Source organism: Lathyrus oleraceus, chromosome 3 (genome assembly GCF_024323335.1).
Source record: "Lathyrus oleraceus cultivar Zhongwan6 chromosome 3, CAAS_Psat_ZW6_1.0, whole genome shotgun sequence".
In the NCBI taxonomy this organism is placed as follows: Eukaryota; Viridiplantae; Streptophyta; class Magnoliopsida; order Fabales; family Fabaceae; genus Lathyrus; species Lathyrus oleraceus.
The window spans coordinates 284,888,967-284,906,789 of NC_066581.1; the positions used below are offsets into that span (position 1 = coordinate 284,888,967).

At 35.9% G+C, this 17,823-nt stretch overlaps 1 protein-coding gene across 1 annotated transcript; it reads right to left on the reverse strand.

The window, feature by feature from the left end:
- Window positions 1-672: 672 nt before the first annotated feature.
- On the reverse strand, window positions 673-2,052 carry LOC127127060 (uncharacterized). Its single transcript, XM_051056146.1, has one exon. It carries the CDS (start codon window positions 1,785-1,787, stop codon window positions 924-926), a length of 864 nt encoding a protein of 287 aa, XP_050912103.1. The 5' UTR covers window positions 1,788-2,052; the 3' UTR covers window positions 673-923.
- Window positions 2,053-17,823: the final 15,771 nt, after the last annotated feature.

Consider the following 17,823-nt stretch of genomic DNA (forward strand, 5'->3'; position numbering starts at 1 on the left):
GACAAGTTTTCACACTAGAATGTACTTTGAAATATTGAGTACTAATTTTTATATGGTTGTACTTAACTCATTAGCACTAGAGTGTATTTGGTAATATTGCATACTGAGTTTTCAGAGTTTTATTAGCACTAGAATTAATCAAGCTCCTGACTCTTGCGTTATGAGAAAATTCGGCTGGAAGGGGGAGAATCCACCTTGTGTATCCAACATATTCTCCGATGGAGATTAGTTGTCACTTAATAGTGGAATACCTATAATATAGTAAACCCAAAAAAATGGTGGCATGCACATAGTTCAAGGTTCAATCTTCTTAAAATAAATAACTGGAAATCTGTTACTTGAGTGTTTTTTTAACTGGCCATACCTATTTATATCAAGTCTAACATAGGCTCAACCTATTCCAAGTTGCCACTCCTAGATTGAACTCACCTTAACTTCCAAATTTCTAGCAACCCAATCATTCTAATGGATGTTTAGTAACTGATACACACTGTGTCTGTCTACCTACATAAGCTTGTCTTGCCTCAAATGAAGCTCTTTTATAGTCTTTCTTTTAGCATTGGAAATAATCTTTGAACAATTAAATCTAGTTGAATAAATGGAAAACTACATAGTTTCTTTCATGCCAAATGAAAGCCGTAAGAAAATCAAACATAAAAGAGCAAGAACAGATGCCTAAATTGGCCACCCAAAAGCCTCGATCGATAAGTTTTGATGTCATGCACTGGTTCACCAGTGCCAAAAAAGATTTCAGCTATATATACCTAAAGTAACAAGATTGAAAATGCCATAATTCTTATGATGTAGTACTACAACATATTACCTAGATAACAAAACATATATCCTCAGCTACTTTCACAAAACTGACCCTTTAGCAGCTTCATAGGAGTCCTTGCTTGCTGTCCAAGGCATTAGATATTCATTTACCATGCCCTAGGAGTAGGTCCCTTGTCCACATAAGCAAAATTTCCCCTCCTTCCTCCTCCTCCTCCTGGATTTCTTCTTCTTCCTCGATTCATCCAGTACTCGTTAGTACCATGATGATATCCCGGGTTCTTACACCATAACATGTTATTTTCTCTCTTTCTGTTACATCCATTCCCACCATTTCTTCCTTGTTGATACTTGTGACACAAGTCACCACCGTATCCCTCCCTCCGATTCCATTCCTCATTAACATTTCGACTTTCAACCAAAGCAGCACATTGTTCCCACGAGTTTGTTTCATTATTTTGATGCTGGTTCGATTCCAACCGTGGGGAATCATAGTTTCTTTCAAAAGGCTTTGTTTCTCCGTCTTCATCCCCCCATCCAGGACCCGAAAAGGACTGGTTCAATATTAGAGAATCCCCGAAAATTACAACCTCCTCGCCTTTTTCTTCCACATTTGTGACCTCTAATTCTCTTTCCAAATCCAAATAAAGTTCAGTGTCGACGCTGGCATTCGAATCTACATCGTCAATATAAACATTAGGATCAGGCATCGGTATATCGCAAGGAAAGCCATTGATCTCAGCCCAAAACCTGTATTTTGCATTGTCAAAAGCCTCTTTGACAGCAGAATCATCCCAGTTCATCACATTGTCATGCAGATACACATACCTCTTGTTCTCCACTACCTTCCCCCATGGAACTGAACCAACCGAAACACAAAACTTCTTTTCCCACAAAGGCACCGTCGGTATCGGAAAACGGTTATCCAGAGGCGGTTTTCCGTTATAAGACGAGGATCGCCACTGACCCACTTGATGATGACTCGTCCCTTGTTGTTTTCTCCAATTACCCATTTCAAGAAGCAAAAAAGAATGACCCAGAAGTGGTTACTTAGCAAAATAAAAGAAAAAATTACGAAACTTTGGAAAAAGGATAACAATAAACGGATTTGAAAAATGCACTCAACCGAAAGAGAAAGATATATAACTAATAACTGTGTATTTTGATATGGTGGTATCGGAGAAAGAAGAAAAACAGTGTGTGAGAAGAAGAGGGATGATGGTGATGGTGATGATTTCGATACAATGACAGAAGAAACGATGCTATGTACTCCGTCGGAATTAATTATAAATAGAAAAATTAACACTTATTAAGAATTATGATTAAGTTTATTTAATTTTTTTATTCTATTTTATGCGAAATAAGTAATCTACTTTTTTAAGTTAGATTGTCATTTCATCATTATGTCAAATTATTAATGTAAAGATAGTTCTAGAGGAATAACATTAATTTGCAAGAGATTGTCATTTGTTTATATAAAGTCAAGAATATTATTGAAACTTCGTCTTATAAATATAGTAAAAAATAATATTAAAACTTTGTTTTGTAAATATAGTAAAAAAGTTATATAATTAAATTATAGTTTTCTTTATATGGAGGGGGCAATACCAAAAAAATAATAAGTCAACATAGTAGCTTTTTTTTATAAGAAATAAGAAATATTCATTTGATATGTATAATAAAATGGATTTGGAAGTAGTTTTATTTTCTTTGCTTCAATCGTTATAAAAAAAATCATGAGAAAAAAGAATATGCATAGTATAAAATATTTGTACACGTTGTATTTATCCTGTTAAATTATATATTTAATTTTAAAATATAGATTTAATTGAAATACACTGACAGTGTAAAGAGATTTTACACCATCAGTTAATCATAGCCGCTGGATATTGAAACAAGTTTGACTTTTATTTTAAAAACCTATAAAGTAATACAAACGGGTGATGGTGATGAATCGATAGTGTAAAACTTTTTACACTGACAGTGCATAGTAATTAATCTCTTAAAATATTTGTATGACATGGCAGAATGTTATAATTCTATTAGATGATAATGTAAAATTAGCTTACACAGATAGTACATTACCTTTAATCTCAAAAATTATTTGGTATATAAAAATAATTTTTTATTTTGTTTTTTTGTATTTTTTGTTTTTTTAATCAAATTAATTAAATTGGAATTGATGGTTGTAGTGGATAAGATATTTGATTTTAATCTCTTTAATATTAGTGATAAAATTATTAAAATCAAATATTTAATATGTTGTATGATCAATTTTAATAAAACATAATTTTATAGATATGAAAATAAATGACCAAAATCAAAGAAATAAAATAAAAATATTTATGAAAATTAAAATGGAAGCAAAATTACGACAAAATTAAAAATTATACAAAACCATTACATATTTGGAAAAAAATTACATACACATTTAGACTTTAACATTCATTGAATTTTTTTTCAAAATAACCAAATTTTTCAAAAAAAATTCTAAAATAACCAATTTTTCAAAAAAAATACCAAAATAACCAAGTTTGGTAGAGGATGCGTCAGATAAATTGGTGCACCCCCATACCAATAAGAGGAGGCGTCAGTAGCATTGGCGCATGTGCATTGGGTCTCATGAGGAGACGTCAATGCTTGTGACGCCTGCATTGACCCTTATGAGGAGGCGCCAATGCCTCTAGCCTGAGTGCATTTTTAATGGTGGGTGTATGCGCCAATTCATCTGGCGCATACACCCCCTCCTATTATTATTATTATTATTTATTTAATTTTAATTTTTTTAGTTATTTAATTTTTTTAAATTTTTTTATTTTTAATATTTAATATTTATTATTTAATACATAAGAAATAATAATGAAAAAAATAAATTCATTAAATATATAATAATTGGTTACATTGGATAGAAAAAAAACTAATGACCCGCCCGATTATAACGTCCCCCGGTTCCACATCCCGGTTGTCGCATCTCGAAAAATGCGATTCCTCGCGATGGTCGCGGAAAAATTACGTTCGAACAGAGTCGCCACCGAACTTTATTTATCCCAATGAAGGAATAGGAAAATATCGATAAAACCTCTAAGAAAATAGAATAATGGTCGTCGCAACCATATTCAGGTTCGGGAGTGAACTATGCAAGAGGAAGGTATTAGCACCCCTCGCGTCCGTTGTACTCAACGGGAACCTTTTAGTTCTTATTTGTGTTTTGAGTGTTAATTTATGTTTGTTTGTTATCTTTGGGTTATAAAATATTGAAAATAGAAATGGATGAGAACCTCAGAAAGGGAAAGGGGAGGTTTTTTATTAGTGTGCTCGTGAAGATACAACAATCTCCTGCCTACGTATCCTTATGGTGTAATAAGGAAATCAGAGCATTTGTAGTTCGGGGAACTACGGTTGGTTGGTGTTTTTTAATGAAAAACTATTTAGATCGCGCTCTAAAGGCTAAACGCTGGCTTGTCTACTCTCGGCGGAGGCTTAAGCACTAGTTTGTTGTGCGCGTTAGAAAGGATTAACAGTGTTCTTTCTGAAAAGAGTTTTGGTCACACGGGGGTAGAAAACTCGTACCCTGACAGTCGGGAAAGGGAATAGAAAACTCTAGACCACTTTTCTTTTTCATCCTTAATTATAGAAAGGATTTGTTAATAATTAAAGTGTTTTGAATGGATGACGAATACTCGGATAATCGAGTAAGACAACTCGTACCCTAATAATCTGGAAAGGGAATAGAAGACTCTAGACCATTTTCTTTTTTCATCCTTAATTGTAAAAGGATTTGATAATAATTAAGGTGTTTTGGTTGGATGACGATTACTCGGATAGTCGAGTAAGACAACTCGTATCCTAATAATCGGAAAATGGAATAGAAGGCTCTAGACCACTTTCTTTTTCATCTGAGTGATTATGAAAATATGTTTGTATGGTTGATGTATTTTAGGATGAACGACAAGTACTTGAATGGATGAGTAAGACAACTCATATCCAAGCATTTGAGAAGAGGAATTGAAAACTCAAGACCATCTCCCTTTTCATATAATTATTATGAAATAATTTGATTAATTTATTAATTTGCGGAAAAATGATAATTGTTTGACTGACCGAGTAAGAGAACTCGTAATCAATTGAGGAGAGAAGTTGAAGACTCAAAGTCATCTCCCTTTTTCATTTCTTTATTATGAAAATGTTTTGATTTAATCGGGGTTTGGAAATTTGTAGAGGAACGACAATTATTTGACTAACCAAGTAAGAGAACTTGTATTCAAATAATCGAGGAGAAAAGTTGAAGACTCAAAGTCATCTCCCTTTTCGTTTCGTTATTATGAAAATAATTTGATTGAAATTGTGTTTAGGTGACTTAGCAATGACAATTATTTGACTAACCGAGTAAGAGAACTCGTATTCAAATAATCGAGGAGAGGAGTTGAAAATTCAAAACCATCTCCTTTTTCATTTCCAATTGAAATGATATTTAATTGTGCTTAGGTATCTTAATTTAATTTTAATAAAGAATACTCGATGTTGGATCGAGGTTTTAAATTTATGTTTACGAATGAAGTGGATTTTATTTAGTGACTCGTTCAGTTAACCGATCAATTAATAATCGACTAGGTCTCATTGTAAGAAAACTCAAGAGTAAGCTATGTGAGGTTGATAGCAATGCTTTTAAGAGCGAACGACTTACAGGGGTGTTTGAAATTAGACTCGACTTTGAATCGAGAAGTTTTATGGTTTTAATGATTTAAAGTGGTTTGGAATTGATAATAAAATTGAATGAAATCAAGCTTGCATTATGAAATGGGAAAATAATGGTAAAACAAATCAGTCCATTTTTAATTAACAAAATTAATTGATGAAAACTCAGTTAAGTTGTTTAATTAAGGTAATTAAAAGTAATTATCCAAATCATTTAACATGAACAAAGCGTGCATTTAACTTTGGGCTTAGGCCCATTCCACAATTCTAACTAAAATCCAAATATGAATTTCTAACAAGAAGTAAATATAATCCTACTACATTTTTTAAATTAATAATACAAAGTATAGAAGGGTACATCTAACTTTGAGCTTAGCCCCATTCCACAATTCTAACTAAAATCCAAATATGAATTTCTAACAAGAAGTAAATATAATCCTACTACATTTTTTTAAATTAATAATACAAAGTATAAAAGGATGCAGAAAAATTTGAAAGCAATCTTTCTACAGCAAACCATGTCGTAGCGCAGGAAATGAAAAAAAACAAATAGACCTTTTAAAGTGGAATTCTCACACAACGCCTTGCTTTCTTCAACAACTTCCTATAACCTCTCTCCATAAAAATCATACAAACTCATTTCTCACAATCAATAAAAGCAAAAAAATATTTACAAGCTTCAACATAATAATACCAAAACCAGTACACTCAACAACAATACGACAAAAACCGACTTGAAAAAGACAATGCAATATCAACAACTTACAAAAACAAAAATTGTTAATCATAAACAAAGCATGAACACGGTTGAGATGAGAACAAATGAACAATCATACAGACAAAGCTGAGAAAAAAGGAAATGGAAAAAATAACCAACCATTCTATAGAGAATCACTGGTCGTGATTGTTTCATAGAATTTCCAATAATCTATCAATAACAATTGTAAAATTACCTCATCATTCTGCTACTGAGAATCGACCTACAAGCCTCACTTTTTCGGCAACGCCAACAAGAGTTTCAATGCTTCCCATAACCAAAATGCGATTCATGTTTAACTGGGTGTTGTTACTGATTCGTGTCACTGAAACGATGTCGTTGTTCGTTGGATGGAGTTCTGGCGGTGGAGGAGAAATTTGAAGGAGATTTGATGTTGTGGGTTTGGTCGTGGTGGTTAGGAGAAAGAGGAACAATGGGTTGAGCGGTGTTGAGGTGGAGGTTGCGGCGGCGGCGTCATCGAATTTGTATGGAGGTTTGTTGTTAGAAGTGAAATGGAGGGTATTTCGCCGTGAGGTGTGGTTGTTGGTCGGAGCTCGTTGACGATTTGCGCGACGGAGATGAGAGGTTGAACGGTGGGACGGTGGTGAAATTATGATGGCGGAGGATCGGAGATGCACGACGGCGGTTGACCGGTGAAGACGGAGGAAGATGAAGATGTGGCGGCGCGGTTTGAAGGAGTGGTGGTGTAACGTCTTGGAAGAGGAGGAACAAAGTTTCCTTTTAATTTTCTTCTTTTTGTTTTGGACCCTTTTTTTGTTTTGGACCCAGAGAGAGTGAGAGATTCTGTGTGAGAGAAAAAGTGGATATCGAGGAAGAAGAGGAACGATCCCCCTCTTTCTTTTTTTATTATTTCCTTTTATTTATTTTTTGTCGCCGACCCTTATTGAGTGGAGAGAGAGAGTCTCTTTATTTTCATTTTTTTTCATGCCAGTTGTCCGCGTGTGGCAAGAGTACACTCATTTTCTTCAATTATTTTTCTTAATTTTGATTGGTTGGATAGAGTTGACATGGATAGAAAATGAGGATCGTTGATTAATCTTGACCTAACAATCAAGATTAATTCAAAGAAGCACACATTATTAAATAAATTAAAATGCCTATAATGCTCTTTTTATATGATTTAATTATTTTAAAATAATTTAAATCAATTGAATCAAATAAAAATTCCAACTTCTAAAATAAGTATGATAAAAATAAAACAAGGACATGGAAAATTCTATTTATTTAATCTGAATATTTTGGCGAAAGAATAAAATTAAAACGACTAAAAATGAATAAAAGTCGGGCGAAAATTTGCTCGAAAAATTAAATCGGATACATTAAAATGATTAGTGCGAAATATACTTATTGAAAAAATACAGCGTTTCTTCAAATTCTGAAATAAATTTGCACCGGTTAAAAGGCTCAGGCGGGTCAAAATGCAACCGAAACAGCCGCTAAAATAAACAACGAGCACACCAGGTTAAACTATGTGAACCGTAGATTAATAATACTGGTGTCTGTAATTTTAATTTTGAAACTTTTTACCCGCTGATTTGTACACGTTCTTGAGAAAATGATTCAACCGATTTGTCTGTATTTTCAATAAATTTATTCTGACTGATATTTTAGTTATTATTAATGATGGAATGCATGTCATGTTGTGCATATGATGCAAATTAAAAATGAAATCGATTTTACAAAAATTTAAATATGCCCGGACAAAATTGGGGTATGACACAGGTGAGTTAGTTTGTCTCTGAGGTCTCCCACGATTTTCTTGAGGTGTTTGTGCTCTTTGGGTGCTGACCTGATCGAGCGATGGTTGGTTGGAAGGTCTGGCGGAAGTTCTGGCGGTATTTGACAGATGTGTCATCATTTGCTCCCAATATCCGAAGGGGCTCTGGCCAACGACACTTCCGTAATGGAGTTCGGTGCCCATGTCATCGTAGTTATGGCGTTGGGGTTGGATGAATTGGGGATGGTATAGTTGCCCAAATTGGGCCATTGAGTCGTTTTGAAAACGAAGCAATGGTTCCTAGGGTGTACTATAGTTAAATAGTGGTTGGGTGTTCATTGGTGGGGGGCTACGATGAAGTGACCCATATGAATCATTTGGGCTATAGACGGTTGTGGTTGTGGGGTTTGATTCTTGGTTTTGTGTTTGGGTGGGTGGTATGAATGGATTGCGATGTTGGATGGTTGGTTGTTGGGTGGTTGGTATGAACGTGTTGCGATGTTGGGTGTGTGGTTGTTGGGTGTATGTGGTCGGTTGATGTTGTGTGGTTGGTTGTTGGGTTTGGGTGGGTTCACATTGGTGTTGGATGGGTTCACATTGTTGTTGGGTGGTGAATTGATGTGGGGCATACGATGACGAAGCAAATTGGCGCGGATCCATTAAATACCGCGACTCAGATACAAATTGTTGAGTTGTTACAGACCTAAACCATGCCATATATTGTTGAGTCGGTCTTGCACCTTGGATGATTGGTTCGTTCAAGATGTGTTGTCGTCGATTCCTCCATTGACGACACATGTCATTTGCAAAGTCTCTCTAGTCAGAATAATCCCACTGTGCATCGACCCTTTTTTGATGCCAATTCCCCAAACACGTGGGAGATTCTGGAATCTGTTGTAGTATTCCAGACTGCAGTTTGACCCGGTCACTATGGTGCATTTTCACTGTAGTGAATCGGATAATCGGTGTCTTCGCTGTCTAAACTGCAGCATCGTCATGGTTCACATCATGATTCAGACCCAAATATGGCCTCCAAACAAACTGTAAAACAATACCAAATCGTTAGATGGAAAATAATTTGAGAAGTATTTTTAAATTAAAATATAGTTTGGTAGGAGTATTACATCGTCATGTCCAATGTGGTCCAATAGATTTTGATAGACTACAATAGCGTGTTTCGGACACCTATTGTAGTTCATTCCCCTTACTGACCACCTAAGATAATAAAAAGAAGTGAAAAATATTATTTACTGTTAATTATAATAATAAATATAATTAACTAAATGGTGAATGGTAAAGTGTTAGACTTACTTGGTTGCAAATGGGAACATGAATGGACGCTCATTTATCGGGGCGAGCGACGGCATTCTAGACCACCCCCAAGCTTGAAGCAAATAAGCACATGAAAAAAAGTACAAGTATTCTTTTTTGCAGTTCTACACATTGCACTATATAGATGGGCCAACACAGCTGAACCCCAACTATTGTTTACCTTATTAATGTTGCGTAATAAAGGTAAATACATTATATTCACAGAATCACCTGTACTTTCTGGAAACAAAAAGCTACCAAATAAAATCATAATATAACACCGAGCTTTTATTATTTTCTCATACTCGGTTAAATCGTCGGACAATACTATACTGGCATAATATTGTTTTAGGTATTTTAAATTTATACCTGCCCCTTGCTTGACCGGATGTGTCTCCCTCAGTTTCGTCGTCTAATAAAGGGGCACCCAATAATTCATTGCATATATTGTTGTCTTGGTTAACTCACCCATTCACTGCCTTTCCGTCTATACGGAGACCCAACAACATGTACATGTCCTCAAGTGTGACGGTACACTCACCAATCGGAAGGTGAAATGTGTGGGTCTCGGGTCTCCACCTCTCCAACAAAGCCAGAATGAACTTGTAGTCCACTGAGTACGAAACAATGTTTAGTAGATTTCCAAATCCATATCCTCTAATATATGATTCTATTAAAGGATCGTGGGGTACATATTCATGTACACGGCATCTAAACCGCTTCGGATCCTAATAACAAAAATGTAAGAAAATATAATTAGAAGAAGAAATACATACTCAACAAACACACATCTATAAGAAGTAATCCAAAACTAGAAACTAAAAAGAGAGAGATTACAAAGGTATAACACAAAGAAGATATGTATTAGAAGTAATCCAAAAATAGAAACTAAAAAGAGAGAGATTACAAAGGTATAACACAAAGAAGATATGTATTAGAAGTAATCCAAAAATAGAAACTAAAAAAAGAGAGATTACGAAGGTATAACACAAAGAAGATATGTATTAGAAGTAATCCAAAAATAGAAACTAAAAAGAGAGAGATTACAAAAGTATAACACAAAGAAGATATGTATTAGAAGTAATCCAAAAATAGAAACTAAAAAGAGAGAGATTACAAAGGTATAACACAAAGAAGATATGTATTAGAGGTGATCCAAAAATAGAAACTAAAAAGAGAGGGATTACAAAGGTATAACACAAAGAAGATATGTATTAGAAGTAATCCAAAAATAGAAACTAAAAAGAGAGAGATTACAAAGGTATAACACAAAGAAGATATCTATAAGAAGTAATCCAAAAATAGAAACTAAAAGAGAGAGATAACATACAAATACCGAGATATTCTCGATTGTGCCTCTGTGTTCATCGCCCATAGTCAACAAAGACATGATTTGAATTTGCAAAGCTTGAGTTTGGTAGATGAAAGAAGTGTAGTAGAAGAAAATACTTGAGTATTGATGAAGATGATTTGATATTGTTTATATGAGAGACTATTTATAGATGAATGAGTGAGTAGTTTTGGAACCTAAAAAGAGTGTCATTGGTTGCATGGAAAGGCAAGAGGAGACAAGAGAATGACAAAATTCAGCATGGAAGAGAAAGCTAGCATGTGAAGAATCTTCTTGGCGCATGTGTAGAAAGCACATGCAAGGGAAGAGGAGCCCTTGAGTTTGGCGCCTACATGTGATTTCTCACATGCAAGGAAGAGGCGCCCTTCCTCTTGGCGCCTTAGTGTAGGGCAATTGGAAGGGGCACCTGAGTGTGATTTTGTGAAGAGGCGCCCAACCCTTTGGCGCCTCAGTTACTTTATGGCGCCTAGGGAATGGGCGCCTAGGTTGGAATCTTAGGGCACATAGCTCAAAGATTCTTTGATTCCCTGGCACTTGTGTATTCTTTTCAATCTTTTCTCTGCGTGCTGGATTCCTTCAACTGCATGCATGGTCAAGTTTGTACACAATTACCAAGTTATCAATGCAACAACCAACTTACCAATAACCAACCTATTTATGTTGTGCAGTTGAACAACGTAGCAATGCATTCAGTTTCAATTCCATTCAAACTATCTACATATTTAATATTTCAACACAATGTCTTCCACACAACATTACTTGATCAGTGCACATGTCGAAGCTTCGTACCGGAAGAGGAGCGAGTCTTGGGAGATTGGATCAATGGGTCCAGATCACACATGCATGCTGACAAATCCAATGCAGGATCATCGTAAATTAAGCTCTCAGCTAATATGCGATGCAATATTGTCTGTCATTGGCGACAATCCATCGTTAAACATGAGTACAATAATCTCGTATATTAGGGCAGAGTACGAGTACACTCCATCATATAAGAAGGCATGGATAGCTAGAAAAAAAGTTGTTGAAAAAATGTTTGGCAACTGGGAGGAGTCTTACAAACAAGTTCCAAAATACCTGTTGGCTCTAAAACACTATGCTCCCGGGACAATTATCAAGATGGGAACATTGCCCGCATATACACCAGATGGTACGTGTGCTGTTGGAAATAGAATATTTCACCGTCTATTTTGGGCGTATCAACCGTGTATCATAGGTTTTTCTTTCTGTAAACCAATTATACAAATTGATGGTACATGGTTGTATGGAAAATACAAAGGAACGTTACTGATGGCAGTGGCACAAGATGGGAACATCAATATTTTTCCAATCGCCTTTGCCCTAGTTGAAGGGGAGACTGCCGAGATGAAGTTTTTTCCTAAGAAATCTCCGATTGCACGTTGCACCTCAGCCTATCTTGTGTTTGATCTCTGATACACACCCCTCAATCATCAGTGCATATAGTAACATTGACAATGGCTGGCAAAATCCTCCTTCGACGCATGTGTTTTGTATTAGACATATTGCTCAGAATTTCATGCGGGAAATCAAAGATAAGACGTTGCGTAAGAAGGTTGTAAATGCAGGTTACGTATTATCAGAACCTTCTTTCAAACACTACCGTGAGGAAATAAGATTGTCGAACGAAGATGTGGTTCGGTGGATCGATAGTATTCCGTTGGAGAAGTGGACTAGGGCATACGACAATGGTCAGCGTTGGGGCCACATGACAACAAATCTTGTGGAATCAATGAACTCTGTCTTCAAAGATATTTGTAACCTACCAATAACCTCTTTGGTGCAAGCTACATATTTCAAGTTAGGGGCGTTGTTTGAAACCAGACGCTCAAAATGGAGTTCAATGTTGCAATCTGGACAGTTGCTCTGTGATGCTTCAATGAAATTCATCAGACATGAAGCTGCCAAAGCAAACACACATGTGGTTACGGTATTTGACCGAACTAAATGTTGGTTTAGTGTTGCCGAGTCCATGGATCACAATGAGGGCATGCCGATGGGACAATACAGAGTCGAACTAGATAGAGGTTGGTGCGACTACGGAAGGTTCCAAGCCTTTCGTACCCCCTGCTCCCATGTCATTGTGGCGTGCTCAAAGGTTCGAAGGGATCCATCCTACTTGCTATCTGAAGTTTACAAAGTCGCCAGTCTTTCAAATGTTTATAAAATTAGTTTTTCGATAGTGGCAAAAGATGATTATTGGCCAGAATATCAAGGGGACATCGTCTGGCACAACGAAGTTATGCGAAGGAAGAAAAAGGGTCGCCCTAACAGCACCCGGATTCGAACCGAAATGGATACGACGAACAAAATGGTTAGACTATGTAGTTCATGCCGTCAACCAGGTCACAATCGTAATAATTGTCCTAGTGTTGGAACGAGCACAACCAGATAAATTCATATGTACCTCTGTTGCTATATATGGAAAACTAAATTTATTTCAAAGTACCTCTGTTGCAATATATGGAAAACTAGAATACAAAAACTATGCGATTACAACCATCAAAACAATTTTGAACATGTAATGCATCATCCTACGAGCGTCTTGATCGGTCTTAATATCCACTCATTCGTGCACTTCTCCGTGTTGGTTGAACGTGGACACAAGCCATTGTATTCTTCTAATCCGTTCACCCTCTCCAATTTCTCCCTATAACCAACTGTACGACTTCCGATTAAGACATTCAACATATATGTGTTCCAAAGTCGAACCTGAATCGGAGCCGCAGCGGCAGAAAATATTACATCAGCATTTCGTTTCTGAATGTATGCAGACATTGTTGAAACAAAGAAAATTGAAATTGATTGTTGAACTAGATTATGAGATGAATTTGAGTGAAAATAATTGTATCCAAGGCGTGATATTTATAGAGACGGAACATCTATTGGACAAAACACGTGGGCGCCAGTTGAATTGGCGCCCACATGACCATTACAAGCAGGCGCCACATGAATTGACATCCACCTTTAAAAATGCACTCAGGCGCCAGAGGCATTGACGCCTCCTCATGAGGGTCAATGCAGGCGCCACAAGCATTGGCGTCTCCTCATGAGACCCAATGCATGTGCGCCAATGCTACCGGCGCCTCCTCTTATTAGTATGGGGGTGCGCCAATTCATTTGGTGCATCCTCTACCAAACTTGGTTATTTTGGTGTTTTTTTTTGAAAAATTGGTTATTTTAGAAAAAAAATTAAAAATTTGGTTATTTTGAAAAAAAAATTCACATTCGTTCCTACAAAATATAAAAATGATTTAATTAAAGTATACTGACAGTGTAAAAAGATTTTACACCGTCAGTTAATTATGATCGTTGGATATTGAAACAAATTTGATTTTTATTTTAAAAATCTATAAAGTAATGCAGACGGGTGATGGTGATGAATCGACAATGTAAAACTTTTTACTCTGAGAGTATATAGTAATTAATCTCATATAAAAAAAATTACACATTTTATTATTTAATTATCTAAATTTTATTTTTTATTTTTTATTTTGACTTTTAACCGCACCATGAGTTCAACATCCTTTCACATTTTGGATACTTAAAACAAAAGAAGTGATAATAAAAAATTAAAAATCAAGTGTAAAAGAAGTGAATAATTGTATAAGTATTTGTGAGAATATATCATAAGTATCGGTTAATCCACACTAACTTAGGTTAAGTCGAATTTTTTAAAATAATACAAAATTAGATTTTTTTAGTATCAAGGCTTATATATTATATATGCTAGTGGTACTCTAAGTATCCATCTTATACTCATTTACCAACATTTTTAATAAAAATAATAAAGAAATATTTATATTAATAATGTATTTAATAATTAATAAATTAATTAATATATATGATAAGAAAAATAAAAATATATAAATATATATTTTACGGGTATAGGACAAAATGGATACTAATGTCTCGGTATCCATATTTATATCTATTTATTTTATTGGATAATTAATTATTCGTGTTCCATAATATTTGTACATTTTTATCCTATATATTATTATTAATTTTATAATTTTTATCCTATTTATTATAATTAATTTTATAAATGTCATTAAAAATGAGTCTAATTGTGGTTTTTTTACCGAGATAACCCAGTTTTTCGAAAAAAATCCCAAAATATCCCAGTTTTCAGAAAATTTCCCAATCTACCCCACTTTTAGGAGGAGGCGCCAATTGAATTGGCGACCCCTCTTAAAAATTGCAAGGAGGCGCCAATCCAATTGGCGCCTATGTGTAATTTTTAGGAGGAGGCGCCAATTCAATTGGCGACTCCCTTAAAAAAGCTTCAAATGGCAAAACCTCCAACATGAACATTGTAGATCTTTCCAAGACAATGAATTTGGACATAAATTTTGCATCATTTGGAGTTTTTATGAGAAAGTTATGGGCAGTTGAAGTTGGACTTCTGAGTTTTTCAACTATTATCTGACCTATAATGTTTTGTATTATTGCATGCGTTTCTTTTAGAAATATGAAATTTTGACCAACATAACATTTGAAGTAGACATCTTAAATTTTCCAATTCACTTGGTCCCACCTCAAAATAATTAAAAATGAGTGAGTTAGGTCCTTGCGAACTTGACCCAAAATTAGGGTTTCTGTCAAAACATGTGTATGTGAATTTTGCCAAAAGGGACCAACTTCAAGCCCTTCTGTTTGAATGATAAAAGCCTCAAATGACAAAACCTTCAACATAAAAGTTGTAAATCTTTTCAAGATAATAAATTTGGACTAAAATTTTGCATCATTTGCATTTTTTTTGAGAAAGGTATGGGCACCTGAACTTGGACTCTTTGACATTTCAATTGTTATCTGACCTATAATATTTTGTATTATTGCACGCGTTTTTGTTAGAGTTATGAAATTTTGTCCAACATAACAACTGAAGTAGACATCTTAAATTTTCCAATGCACTTGGTCCCACGTCAAAATAATTAAAAATGAGTGAGTTAGGTCCTTGCGAACTTGACCCAAAATTAGGGTTTCTGTCAAAACATGTGTATGTGAATTTTGCCAAAAGGGACCAACTTCAAGCCCTTCTGTTTGAATGATAAAAGCCTCAAACGACAAAACCTTCAACATAAAAGTTGTAGATCTTTTCAAGATAATGAATTTGGACTAACATTTTGCATCATTTGCATTTTTTTTTAGAAAGGTCTGGGCACCTGAACTTGGACTCTTTGATATTTCAATTGTTATGTGGCCTATAATGTTTTGTATTATCATATGTGTTTATTTTAGAATTATGAAATTTTGTCCAATATAACAATTTAAGTAGACATCTCAAACTTTCCAATGCACTTTGTCCCACCTCAAAATCATAAAAAATGAGTGAGTTAGGTAGTTGACCCAAAATTAGGGTTTCAGTCAAAACATGTGTATGTGAATTTTGCCAAAATGGAGTTTAGACAAAGAAACCTAATGTTTGGAGTTTACACAAAGATAAATTTGCTATAATACAAATTGATATTAATAAAATTTGGAGTTTACACAAAGAATCCTAATGGTGATGATCGGGATCACCTAACCGACCTCCGGTCCCACATCCCCTAGCTACCCTAACCCTTGGCCCTAACCCACGTTGACGATTCTGCACCGGTGTTTGTTCATCTGATGGTCCAGGAGCGTCATTACCTCCTACAGGAGAAGATCCGTTGAGGTATTCAGCCAACTCAGCATAGTCTTCAGTATTCAATGATGGTGTACCGGCGTAGCTGAGCTCATGACCCATGCCAGAGAAGTTGGGGTGTGGTTGACTCATGGATGGGCGACCAGGACGGTTGAAGGGAGACATGGGTGTCAATGATGGGTCTAGGAAAGGTTGGAAAGGTTGTTGGGGTGTTTGGAAGAGATATGGTTGTGGGATGTTTTGGTATTGTGATGTTTGGGGTTCTTGGCTACGGTAGGAGGAGGGGCGGTTAGTGTTTTGGCTAAGGCGACTTTGGTAGGGTGATGGTGTGGGTGCGAAGCGATGTTCGGTCTGAGGTTGATGGTCCATTTGTTGGTGGTGGTATGGGGGATGTTCTTGGTATTGGGGTTGGGTGAATGGCATGTTTTGGTTGTATGTTTGTGTGTTTGTGGAACAGAAAGTTTGACGGATAGGTGGTTGTGAGTAACCGGGCTGAGAATGTTGTTGGGGGTTAGATGTTGATCCTTCTTGTGTGTAACTTATCTGGCGTGGGTCGTAGAGGTACATATCATCGGCGATGAATTGAAATCCAACCGATCTGTACCAAGCCATATAAGTACGACTTGGTTTTACCTCATTTGGCATGATTGCGTCAGTTAAGACATGGTCATGACGGTGCTTCCACTTGCGACACTCCGATCTTGCGAAGGTTTGACAAGGGTTGAAGTTCCATTGGTCGTTCACTTTACGCATATGCCATTCTCCTAGGCTAGCTGGGGGATCTGGGATATTCTGGACCATACCGAACTGCAGCTTCACACGATCGGTGTTGTGCATCTCCACTGTTGTGAACCGTATTATCGGTGTGCATGCTGTCCATCCGGCTGCGTCTTCAGGATTGACCTCATGCTCATGATCCAGATTAAGGTATGGACGCCAAATGAACTGAAATGTTAAAGAAGATAGGATTTAAATGAATGTAGAAAAAGTCAACATAATATGAGGAATTAATGAAGTTATTTTGCTTACGTCTGTCGGTCGAAGGTGATCCAACAGGTTGCGATACTGAGTAATACAGTGTCTCGGACATCTGCTGTAACTCATACCACGTGCCGACCATCTATACCAAAAAGTTAAAATAAATTAGTTATAGGTACTAAACTGTAAGGAAGCAAGTAAAGATATAGCAATTTAAACAACTTACTTTTTTGCATATGGAAAAGTGAAAGGGTTGTTATTGACCGGTGCTAGAGACGGTAGTCTTGACCATCCCCATGCTTGTAGTAAAACAGCACATCCAGAAAATGTAGATATGTCTTTCTGGGAGTTTTTGCACAACGAACTATAGAGATAGGCTAGACATGCGGATCCCCAACTGTAACTACATATTCTATCTATATGTCTAAGTAAAGGTAAGTACATAATATGCATGCTAGAACCACTACCTTCGGGAAATAAAAAGGATCCTAGTAACAACATAATGTAACATCTAGTTTTGATTATTCGAGCATCTTCGGTAGAATGCTCATCTAAATATAAACTATTAT